Genomic DNA, 13138 nt, shown 5'->3' with positions numbered 1-13138 from the left:
CCATACATGGCTTCTATTAGTTTATCATAGTCGTCATTCTTTTAGGTTTTTCGGTACTACTTTATCCATCTAACACGCCAGTAGAAGACCAGAGAAAATAAATAGATAGATAGAGAGAGAGAGAGATAGAGAGATATAAACTAATACATAAAAATAGATAAATATAGACTAGTAGATTAAAAAATAGCTATAATGAACAATAGACGTAACCTCTTGTTTGTGTTTTTTGTTTCAGGTCTGGCTATTGAGAAGTTGTGTGAGACAGCGGAGGCCAACCTGGTGGAGCCGGTGGGCGGGGGGGGCGTGGGCGGGTATCGGCCAGAGTACCGCGCCTCTATGATCCGTGCCGCCCGCTGTCTACTCTCCTCCGTCACCCGGGTCCTCCTGTTGGCCGATACCGTGGTGGTGAAACAGCTCCTACTGGCCAAAGATAAAGTGAGTGTCTTCGTCAGGTGGTTCTTTCTTCTTCTTCTTCTTCTTCTTCTTCTTCTTCTCTTATACCTGGGCCGCCTGTAACCTGTAAACTTTCAGATACTGTTCGTCCTGTAACCTGGGGAGAGGATCAGAATGGGGAGAGGACCAGGATGGGGAGAGTACCAGGATGGGGAGAGGACCAGGATGGGGAGAGGACCAGGATGGGGAGAGGACCAGGGTGGGGAGAGGACCAGAATGGGAGAGGACCAGGGTGGGAGAGGACCAGAATGGGGAGAGGACCAGGGTGGGGAGAGGACCAGGATGGGGAGAGGACCAGAATGGGAGAGGACCAGGGTGGGAGAAGATGGGGAGACCTACTAAAATAAAGATAGGATAAAATTGCGGTCGTTTCAATGCCTCGTGTCCTTGGGTGTATGTTGAGAATGGGGGAGAATGGGGAAGAAGAAGGAAGGAGGAGGAAGAAAAGGAAGGAGGGAAAGGTGGAGATAATCTGAGAGAAGAAGGAGGGGAGGAAGAAAGAGATGATGCAAAGCAGAAAAAAGTGGTGACAAGGAAAGGAGAAGTTGGAAGAGGAGGAGAAGTAGGGAGAGAAGTAGAGGAGAAGGATGAGGGAAAGAGGAAGAGAAGAGGAGGAGGAGGAAGACAGTCTTACACTCAACAGGTTCATTTGTCTTGTTCTTGAGTTTTTTCTTTCGTCTGTAAAATTTCCTTCCTGTGATGTAGCTACACTGAATACTTCCTCAGTCTTCCCTCTTCCCAGTCTTCCCTCCTCTTCCCCAGTCTTTCCCCTCTTCCCCAATCTTCCCCTCTTCCCAGTCTCCTTCCCCAGTCTTCCTTCCTCTTCCCTGTCTTCCCTCCTCTTCCCCAGTCTTCCCCTCTTCCCCAGTCTTCCCCCTCTCCAGTCTCCCCTCTTCCCAGTCTTCCTCCATTTTCCCCAGTCTCCCCTCTTTCCCCAGTCTTCCCCTTTCTCCAGTCTTCCTCCTTTCCCCAGTCTCCCTCTTCCCCAGTCTTCTCCCCCTCTTCCCCAGTCTTCCTCCCTCTTCCCCAGTCTCCCTCTTCCCACACCACCTCCCCCTCTTCCCCACACCCACACCTCCCCTTCTTTTCTCTACACACCTCCTCCTCTTCCCCCACACCACCACCTCCTCTTCCCCACACCACCTCCTCCCTCTTCCCCACACCCACCTCCCCCTCTCCACACCACCTCCCCCTCTTCCCACACCACCTCCCATCTTCCCCACACCACCCCTCCCCACACCACTCCCCCTCTTCCCACACCACCCTCTCCCCTCTTCCCCACACCACCTCCCCCTCTTCCCCATATACCACCTCCCATCTTCCCCCACACCACCTCCCTCTTTCCCCACACCACCTCCTCCTCTTCCCCACACCACCACCTCCTCTTCCCCACACCACCGCCTCCTCTTTCCCCACACCACCTCCTCCTCTTCCCCCACACCACCTCCCCCTCTTCCCCACACCACCTCCTCCTCTTCCCCACACCACCCTCCTCCTCTTCCCCACATACCACCTCCTCCCCTTTCCCCCCACACCACCTCCCCTTCTCCCCCACACCACCTCCTCTTCCCATACCCACCTCCTCCTCTTCTCCCCACACCACCTCCTCCTCTTCCCCACACCACCTCCTTTTCTTCCCACACCACCCTCCTCCTCTTCCCCACACCACCTCCCTCTTCCCCACACCACCTCCCCCTCTTTCTCCACACCACCTCCCTCTCCCCACACCACCTCCCTCCTCTTCCCCACACCACCTCCCCCTCTTCCCCCACACCACCTCCCCTCTTCCCCCCCACACCACCTCCCTCTTCCCCACACCACCTCCCTTCCCCACACCACCTCCCCTCTTCCCCACATCACCCTCCCTCTTCCCCACACCACCTCCCCCTCTTCCCACACCACCTCTCCCTCTTCCCCACACCACCTCCCCTTTCCCCCATACCACCTCCCCATCTTCCCCACACCACCTCCCTCTCTTCCCCACACCACCTCCCTCCTCTTCCCCACACCACCACCTCCTCTTCCCACACCACCTCCTCCCTCTTCCCCACACACCACCTCCTCCCTCCTCTTCCCCACACCACCTCCCCCTCTTCCCCCACACCACCTCCTCCTTCCCCCTACACCCACCTCCTCCTCTTCCCATACCACCTCCTCCTCTTCCCCACACCACCTCCCCCTCTTCCCCACACCACCTCCTCCTCTTCCCATACCACCTCCTCCTCTTCCCACACCACCTCCTCCTCTTCCCCACACCACCCTCCTCTTCCCACACCACCTCCTCCTCTTTTCCCCACACACCACCTCTCCTCTTCCCCCACACCACCTCCCCTCTCCACACCACCTCCCCCTCTCCCACACCACCTCCCTCCTCTTCCCCACACCACCTCCCCCTCTTTCCCCACACCACCTCCCTCTTCCCCCACACCACCTCCCCCTCTTTCCCCACACCACCTCCCCCTCTTCCCCACACCACTCCCCCTCTTCCCCCACACCACCTCCCCTCTTCCCCCACACCACCTCCCCTCTTCCCACACCACCTCCCTCTTCCCCACACCACCTCCCCTCTTCCCATACCACCTCCCCTTCCCCCACACCACCTCCCTCTCCCCTGCACCACCTCCTCCTCTCCCACACCACCTCCTCTTTCCCACACCACCTCCTCCTCTTCCCACACCACCTCCTCCTCTTCCCCACACCACCTCCCCCTCTTCCCCCCACACCACCCTCCTCCTCTTCCCCACACCACCTCCTCCCTCTTCCCCATACCACCTCCTCTTCCCCACACCACCTCTTCCCCACACCACCTCCTCCTCTTCCCCCCACACCACCCTTTCCCCACCAACCTCCTCCTCCTCTTCCCACACACCAACTCCTCCTCTTCCCCACACACCACCTCCTCCCTCTTCCCCACACCACCTCTCCTCTTCCCCACACCACCTCCCCCCCTCTTCTCCCACACCACCTCCCCTCTCTCCCCACACACCACCTCCTCCTCTCTTCCCCACACCACCTCCCCTCTTTTCCCCACACCACCTCCCCCTCTTCCCCCTCATCCCTCCCCCTTTTCCCCACACCCACCTCCCCTCTTTCCCACACACCACCTCCTCTTCTTCTCACACCACCTCCCCTCTTCCCCCACACCACCTTCCCTCTTCTCCCCACACCACCTCCCCTTTCCCACACCACCTCCCCCTCTTCCCCCACACACCACCCCCCCTCTTCCTCACACCACTCCCCCCTTCTTCCCACACCACCTCCCCTCTTCCCCACACCACTCCCCCTCTTCCCCACACCACCTCCCCCTCTTTCCCATCCCCTCTTCCCTCTCCCTCCCTTCTTTCCCACACCACTTCCCCTCTTCCCCACACCAGCTCCCCTCTTCCCCATACCACCCCTCTTCCCCCACCACCTCCCTCCTCTTCCCATACCAGCCCCCTCTTCCCACACCGCCTCCCTTTCCCCACACCACCTCCCCCTCTTCCCCACACCTCCTCCTCTTCCCCTCTTCACACTACCTCCCCTCTTTCCTCATTACTCACCTCCCCCTCTTCTCACCACCCCTCTTCCCTCATTAACCCCTCTTCCCCACCAGCCTCCCTTCTTCCCACACCATTCTTCCCCTCATAATTACCTCCCCCCTTCTCATCCACTTCCTCTCTCTCTTCCCACCTCCCTCTTCCCCATCCACCTCCCCTCTTTTCCACACCACCTCCCCTCTTCCCCTCAATACTCACCCCTCTTCCTTACACATCACCACCCCCCTCTTTCCTCATTACCACCCCCCTCTTCCCTCACACTCACTCTCTTCCCCACACCACAAACATAAAACAAGTAAACAATATCCAAAACAAATAAATTAGATAAATATAAAGAAATGCAGAAACTCGGAAGACCTTGAGGCTAAAAAAAATATATGAATAATTAATGAGAAGTATTACGTGAAAGTTGTGGGTGGAGAGAGGAGAGAAGAAGAGTAGGAGGAGAGAGGAGAGGGGTGGAGGAGAGAGGAGAGGAAGAAGAGTAGGAGAGAGGAGAGGAGAAGAGTAGGAGAGAGGAGAGGGGGGGTGGAGGAGAGAGGAGAGGAAGAAGAGTAGGAGAGAGGAGAGGGAGAAGAGTAGGAGAGAGGAGAGGAAGAAGAGTAGGAGAGAGGAGAGGAAGAAGAGTAGGAGAGAGAGAGGAAGAAGAGTAGGAGAGAGGAGAGGGGTGGAGGAGGGAGGAGAGGAAGAAGAGTAGGAGAGAGGAGAGGAAGAAGAGTAGGAGAGAGGAGAGGAAGAAGAGAGAGAGAGGAGAGGAAGAAGAGTAGGAGAGAGGAGAGGAAGAAGAGAGGAGGAGAGGAGGGAAGAAGAGTGGGGAGAGGAGAGGAAGAAGAGTAGGAGAGAGGAGGGGGGTGGGAGGAGATAGAAGGAGTAAAGGAAGAGGGAAGGAGGAGAGGGAGGAGAGAGAAAGCAAGGAGAAGGAGGAGGAGAGAGTAAAGGAAAGGGAGAAGGAGGAGGGGAGAGTAAAGGAAAGGAGAAGGAGGAGGGCGAGTAAGGGAAGGGGAGAAGGAGGAGTAAGAGAGAGAGAGAGAGAGAGAGAAGAAAAGGTAGGTCAACAGCAAGACAGCCCACATCGGGTAAGAAAAACAAAAGCTAATCGGATTGCCAGGAGCTTGTGACTGCTGGAGTGTAAACAACGAGATATTTTTATTTTTTAAGACGCGATTAAAAATGATGATGGAATGGTTGGAGAGGGGGGTGATGGGAGGGGGTAGTGGAGGGAGGGGGAGGAGGGAGGGGTGTGGGGGAGGAGGGGAGGAGGGAGAGGTGAGGGGGGAGGAGGGGAGGAGGCGGGAGAGGTGGGGAGGAGAGAGTGGTGGGAGGGGGAAGGAGGGGGTGTGGAGGAGGGGTGGGGAGGAGGGAGGATGGAAGGGTGAGGGGGGGAGGAGGGAGGGGTGAGGGAGAGGGGGGGAGGTGGTGAGGGAGGGAGAGAGTGGTGGGAGAGGTGGGAAGGAGGGGGTGGTTGGAGGAGGGAGTGGTGGAAGGGGTGAGGGGAGGAGGGAGGGGTGAGGGGGGAGGAGGGGGTGGTGGAGGAGTGGGGAGGAGGAGTGGTGGAGGGGGGGAGGGAGGGGGGTGGTGGGAGGTGGGAAGGAGGAGGTGGTTGGAGGAGGGTGGGGAGGAGGGAGGGAAGGGGTGAGGGGGAGGGAGGAGGTGAAGGGAGGAGGGAGTGGTGGGAGGGGGAGGAGGGGTGGTGGGAGGAGTGGGAGGAGAGGTAGGAGAGGTGGGGAGGAGAGGGTGGTGGGGAGAGGAGGGGAAGGATGGTGTGACTGTGACTCTCTCCTCTGCCCACCTCTGACCCTTCCCCTGCTCATCCCTGACCTCCCCTGCTCCACCCCCTGACCCTCCACCTCTGCCCACCTCTGACCCTCCCCCAACCACCCTGATCCTCCTCCCGCCTACCCCCTCACCCCTACCCCTTCCACCCTGACCCCACCCCTGACCCCCTGCCCACCCCCTTCCCATCCCTGACCCACCCCCTTCCCACCCCTGACCCACCCTCTGAGCAACACATCTTTAAGAGGCTCTTATTATTAAGGTTGAGTCTGGTCAACATTTTCTCGGTAAGTAAAAACTAAATTGGTTGGTTTGCTGGTCAGTTGCAGCGCTATCCATCCATCCATCCATCCATCCAGTCAACCAGCCAACCATCTGGTCCACCATTCAGCCGGTTATCCAACTATCCATCTATCCATACAATGATTCATCTAGCCAGCCAGCTATCCAACTATCCATTCTTCCACCCAGTCAACCATTCAGCCAGTAAACCATCCGGGTGCTGGTGGTGAAATCAGGACCGCTCTTTGCCTTCGCACGAGATGTCACTGGGTTCCCGGGCGGTGGAAGTTGTTTTGGACATACTTCCTAGCCCCCATAGTCCTGTTCACCTAGCAGTAAAGTAGGTACCTGTTGTAAATCGAAAGTTGCGAATTCGTGTTCAACAAGTTGTTGGAGCTTCAATAACTTGATGACATAACACTATTGACTGAGCTTTACGCCTAACTCATGAGACAAAGCAGCATAAGACTTATAGCTGCTGTTGGGCACTGTAACGCTTCTGCGCTTCACCTTACACAGGATGTGAGAGTGCCAATAAAATAAAAAAAAGTGAACCATTCAGTCCAATGAGTCAATCAACCAGTCATCCAACTATCCTATCCATCTACCCATCCAACTCTATTCATCCATCACTTCAACCATCCAGCCACCCATCTAGTCATCCATCAACTAACCATCCATTATTGTGTTTATCAGGATCGATTAGCGATTTTGAGATTGCACACACACACACACACACACACACGTGAACACCACACACCCGGTGTCTCCATGACCACTTGAGGTCCTTCATATCAACACCGAGGACGAGTTACTACACCATGAACCTCCACCTGGTGTCTCTGTAACCAGCTGACCTAGGCCATCAACTGAAACTATAATAATTTGTATGTTCATTCATTGTTTTCTTAGTAATAAGCTTTTTCAATAACCCACCACCCCATGTCTTTGTATGTAATAAGTCATTTATGTCCAGTGTATATTTTCAGCCTTCGGGCTGCAGAATTTTCAATAAATCGTTAGTTATTATTATTATTATTTATAATACATACACACAAACACATACACACACACACACACACACACACACACACACACACACTCTCTTCCAGACGGATATATAGTTTACATGTTGTTGATATATGTTATGTATACAGAGAATGTTAGAGCAATAATATACACGGAATGTACACAGTATACTCAGTGAAGAATACTATAGTGTAGCATATAGACGAATGATCCTTATAGATACTGGATATACTCTATACAAAGTATATAAATAAATAAATAAATGTTACATAGTGTTGTGTGTTTTCATGTATTCGAGCTCTCGAGTTACATATACATTGTGTGAGGCTCAAAACGAATTCTCTAAATGCAGAGAAAAAACAAGTGATCGTTTTCAAAATAACCATAAATTTCGTTATAGGGATTGGTTGGGTTGGCTAGGTTAGGTTAGGTTTGATTTTGTTAGGTTAGGTTAGGTTTGATTTGGTTTGTGTAGGTTAGTTTGAGTTGGGTTAGCAAAATTTAGGACCGTCCAAAACGCGTTGTGGTTGTTCGGGAAAAAAACACGACGCAAAATTTCGCTTTCTGGTGATTTTGAAAACGTCCAACAGTTATGGACTTTCTTCTTTTTTTTTTTCGTTCAGTGAGGGAATTAGTTCTTTGAGCCAAACATACATACTAAAAATTACACATTAGGTTGTATGTGTGTTTCATATGTACGAACGATCGATTTGGACAGTGGAGGTTGGTCCCGAAGTTAAAGTTGCATATTGGTGTGGAGGGAGCGTGGAGGCGTGAGTGTTAAAGGCGTGTGTTGGAAGGAGGAGGGGGAGAAGAGGAGGAAGGAGGAGGAGGTGTCTCTTGTTGGCCTTAACACTACCAGACGAACAGGGGGGAGGGTGGGGCAGGCTGGTGAATGTCTGAGTGTGGGTCCAGGGAAGGAAGAGGAGGGAGAATGAAGAGGGAGGTAGGGAAGGAAGAAGTGAGAGAGGGAAGGAAGGAAGGAAAAAGTGAGAAGGAAGAAGGGGTGAATGAAGGAAGGAGGGGCGAATGAAGGAAGTGAGGATGGTTTGAAGGATGGAGAGAAGAAGTGAAAGATGGAGTGTGTGAATGAAAGAATGGAGGGAAGAAGTGAGAGGTGTAATGAAAGAAGGAAGGAGAGAAGAAATAGAAGAATTGGAGAATGAATTGAGAAAAGGGATGGAAATAAAGGAGGGAGGAAGGAATGAAAAACATGTTATTGGAGACACTGGGCATTAAAAAAAAAAAACAAGCTGTTCAGATTCTAACCTAACCTAGCCTAGCCTAGCCTAGCCTAACCTAACATTAACTGGATTAGGGTATGGTTACAGGACAAGAAACAGCGAGTGAACATTAACGTTACTAAATCCGATTGGGATAACGTCACTAGTGGAGTACCCCAAGGCTCAGTACTTGGACCATTACTATTTATTATATATATATACGGCACAGATATAGGCTGAGACAGCAACATAAGTAAATTTACTGTTCACTAAAATAGGGCGTGTAATTAAATCTGACAGGACTCCACAAAACTACAGAAAGATCTAAAAAAAAATTCGCGTGGTCTGAAAAATGGCAGATGAACTTTAATGTGGACAAATGTAAAGTACTTAGTCTAGGAGATGTAAACAGAGAAACCAGATATCAGATGACCAACGTTGTTATAGAGAAATCCGACTGTGAGAAAGATTTAGGAGTAATGATAAGTAGGAATCTTAAACCAAGACAACAATGCGTATTTACTCAAAACAAGGCTAACAAAGTACATGGGTTCATACAAAGGAGTTATTAGTTTTCAAGACTAGCGAGGTCATCCTAAAACTACCGTATATCTTGCGCTTGTGAGACTTCACTTGGATTACACGGTTCAGTTCTGGTCACCGTACTACAGAATGGATAAGAGAATCCTAAGCATTCAGGATGACAAGACTAATCCCGGGCATTAGGAACCTTGAGTACAGAGACAGGTTAAAGCATCTAAATTTCCACTCCCTTGAGAGACAGACGTTGAGTGGGGGGCGATATGATAGAGGTGTATAAATGGAAGTCAGGGATAAACAAAGGTGATATAACAAAGGTACTCAGACTATCCAACCAGGAGCGAACTCGTAGCAATGGTTTTAAATTCAACAAATTTAGATTTAGGCACGAGATAGGTAAACAATGGTTTGGAAATAGAGTAGTGGATGAGTGGAACAAGCTACTGAACATCATCATTAACTCTAACATTGACTCGGACAAATGAGCGATAGGGGTTGGGTGTAAACGGGACCTCCTAGTATGAACCATTAGGATCGCTGCAGTTTCCTCTATTCTTATGTTCTTATGTTCCTAACCCTGACTAACCATATATTCATAAACAACAGGACAAATACTGTACATAAACGTTGTGTCTTGGCCAGTATATGACTTCATGCGGATTTAGAAAATATATATATATATATATATATATATATATATATATATATATATATATATATATATATATATATATATATATATATATATATATATATATATATATATATATATATATATATAATCTTGGGCTTTAGGTTCGTCTCCCACAAATCGTATTTGTATATGTCAGGTAATAAACATGAGGTGCGTCATGCTACCTCACAGGGACGACTCACTCACCTGGCGTGGCTTCACCTCTATTTCTTCACAGCTCAGATTCGGGCGAAAGAATCATCCTCGGAACTAATATGAAATTCCTAGAGTGAACATCTTCTGTGGTGAGTTTATAAGGGAAACAGGTGTGAGCGGTACTGACCCTGGAAACATGCGTCTGATGTCTTATTGTGTGATAAGTTGTGTCATAGTGATGGTACGTGACAACACTCGAGTCTCAATACAAACACACAGCCATGACACTCTCTCGTCTCTCTGTGTTCATCTCAAATTGGGGAAAATTTTGGTCTCAAGAGTTGAAATTAATTCACATTCAGTGACATCCTCGACCAGTTTTGCCTCCGGGTCACACACCTCAGCCAGCCGTCCACTGGCACACCAGGACGAATAAACAGTATCAGGATAAAGATATGAACAAATGTCTCACAAAGGTGACTGAGGAAGGCAGCTGGTGGAGTGTGTCTCTGTCGTAACGGAGGAAGACTGGGAGGTTTATTACAGTAACATCATCCAGGGAAGGTAGTCTCGTGGGGGTCATAACTGTGGGTGTTGTTCTGTGGTCACAACCCGGATGTCTTTATGAACCTAGAATGACTCTAATCAGGCGGGGGAAACTCTCTCCCTGCTAGGACTTGGACTTTCTTCCTCACAACACACAACAGACTTATATTATTTTTATTGTTTTTTTTTTAGTTTATTACACAGGCAGACGGTGCGTGTTTGCCGTGGCTGTTTGTTTGTTTGTGTTCTCATGGAGCTTTATACCTGAACTGGCTTATGTGTGTGGCAGGATGTGGAGGTGTTACCGCATTGTGTACTTGTGTTTTCGGTAGTCATCTCCCTCCCGCTGGTGTATTTGCTACTGCGACCGCCGTCTTCGTCTGCGACATCATCACCGTCATCGCCGTTGCCTCCGCCGTCGCTACTCGTGACTAGAACAAAAGGCACAATGCCGAGTCCTCTCAATGGTGTTGTAACCCCCGGGTGGAGTGGCGGCGGTACAAGTTGCTGCTGACTAGAGGAGCTTCGCCTGGGTCCGCCACTTGACCTGGGCTCTCCTCCTCACCTTGACCTACTTTATGGTTCCGCCGCGTCATGTCCGAGGGCAGATTTACAGAAGTACTCCGCCATGTATCGGCATTTCTGACAACTCAAAGGACATCAGTCGAATGTTGTGAGAACCCGTCCCTCCCTCCCTCCGTATATCGACTTTATCCTCTCCCCTTCACTTCCCTTCTTCATCGCTCCTCCGGTACGACCACTCCACACAGCCTCCCGCACACGCTCACAAATATCTCGAGGAGTTTCTTGACTTGATCCATCTCATTTACATTCGCCCTTCTCCGCCCCCGGTCGTCATGACGTGTGTGGCGGAGTCGTGCGTTTGCCATTACCTCCCCCAACATCACCCACATAACCCCTGACAACACCTCCCCCTACCCCACCCCATCTCACTTCTGTTTACACCATGCCACCATAGATAAACAGCAACACCATAAACACCATCATACATCACCACACACCAAACCACTCAACAGCAGTACAAAGTAACAGAATGCCCCCACTCACTCAACGTTTTTTATCGACCACAAACTATTTTAATTTTTCCAGCCACAACATCGGGCGAGTTAATACCACCACTCACTACTTCTTCAGGAGGAAGGAAGAAAAAAACTACAGGAAATACCTGAGTAATCTTAGGTCACAGTTTACCCCGTGGGAGAAAGTTTGAATATTTTATAAGGGGAGGCGACTTGGTGCTGTTATTACTGACGACCTGGTGCTGTTATTACCCGACGACCTGGTGCTGTTATTACCTGACGACCTGGTGCTGTTATTACCTGACGACCTGGTGCTGTTATTACCCGACGACCTGGTGCTGTTATTACCTGACGACCTGGTGCTGTTATTACCGCGACCTGGTGCTGTTACCTGACGACCTGGTGCTGTTATTACCTGACGACCTGGTGCTGTTATTACCTGACGACCTGGTGCTGTTATTACCTGACGACCTGGTGCTGTTATTACCCGACGACCTGGTGCTGTTATTACCTGACGACCTGGTGCTGTTATTACCCGACGACCTGGTGCTGTTATTACCTGACGACCTGGTGCTGTTATTACCTGACGACCTGGTGCTGTTATTACCTGACGACCTGGTGCTGTTATTACCTGACGACTTGGTGCTGTTATTACCTGACGACCTGGTGCTGTATTACCTGACGACCTGGTGCTGTTATTACCTGACGACCTGGTGCTGTTATTACCTGACGCCCTGGTGCTGTTATTACCTGACGACCTGGTGCTGTTATTACCTGACGACCTGGTGCTGTTATTACCTGACGACCTGGTGCTGTTATTACCTGACGACCTGGTGTTTATTACTGACGACCTGGTGCTGTTATTACTGACGACCTGGTGCTGTTATTACCTGACGACCTGGTGCTGTTATTACCTGACGACCTGGTGTATTATTACCTCCTCCTCCTCCTCCTCCTCCTCCTCCTCCTCCTCCTCCTCCTCCTCTTCCTCCTCCTCCTCTTCCTCCTCCCTCCAAGCACTTCTAATCGATATTTATAAACTTAAAATCAATACTTAATATTTTTTTATAAACGTTACTTAGAGAATTATAACCGTTACTTAAATATTTAAATCGTTACTTAGAGTCTTATAACGTTACGTAGAGACTTATGGCCATTACTTAGATACTTATAAACGTTACTTAAAATTTAGGACATCTCTTAAGTTCTTCCTGTATCAAGGGAAGCGGAGAGAGAAAGATTGTGAGAGGGGGAAAGAGGAAGACAGACAGACAGACAGACAGACAGATAGACAGACAGACAGACAGAGAGACAGATAGATATATAGATAGATAGATTGATGTATTACACTCACTCAAACTTTCTGATATAGACACGACACCTGATAGCTCTCTCTCTCTCTCTCTCTCTCTCTCTCTCTCTCTCTCTCTCCTCTCTCTCTCTCTCTCTCTCTCTCCTCTCTCTCTCTCTCTCTCTCTTCTCTCTCTCTCTCTCTCTCTCTCTCTCTCTTAAACCTTGTGTCTCTTCATCTCCTCCCAGCAGGCTATCAGCTCTTGTTGGAGAGATCCTAGCTATTTTTTGGTGTCTCAGATCTCTTGTTGGCTTTCTCAGCTCTCCCTAGCAATCTCTCACCTACTGTTAAGTCTCACGTCTCTTTAGCAAGTCCCTCAATTCACTAGGGAACCTCTCAGGACCCCAGTAGTTTCCCAGCTCACCCTTGCAATCTCTCAGCACCTCAGCAGCCCAACAATCCCCCAGCTCACCCTAGCAACCTTTCAGCAGTCCCCCAACTCACCTTAGCAACCTTCTCAGCCCCAGCAGTCTCCCAGCTCACCCTAGCAACCTCTCAGTACCCTAGCAGTCTCACAGCTCAGGGTGTGGCGG

General features: G+C 50.4%; 1 protein-coding gene across 4 annotated transcripts in view; it reads left to right on the top strand.

Moving 5' to 3' along the window:
• The window catches only part of LOC121877939 (alpha-catulin-like), a 180092-nt gene that overhangs the window by 128573 nt on the left and 38381 nt on the right, over positions 1-13138 (top strand). For all 4 annotated transcript variants that reach the window (XM_042383927.1, XM_042383925.1, XM_042383921.1 and 1 more), the window contains exon 3: positions 236-435. In XM_042383927.1, the coding sequence (XP_042239861.1) occupies positions 236-435 (200 nt within the window). The remainder of the gene's footprint in view (positions 1-235; positions 436-13138) is intronic.

This window comes from Homarus americanus, unplaced genomic scaffold (assembly GCF_018991925.1).
Source record: "Homarus americanus isolate GMGI-L3 unplaced genomic scaffold, GMGI_Hamer_2.0 scaffold33468, whole genome shotgun sequence".
NCBI classification, from domain to species: Eukaryota; Metazoa; Arthropoda; class Malacostraca; order Decapoda; family Nephropidae; genus Homarus; species Homarus americanus.
This window is presented reverse-complemented; position numbering and strand designations above follow the sequence as displayed.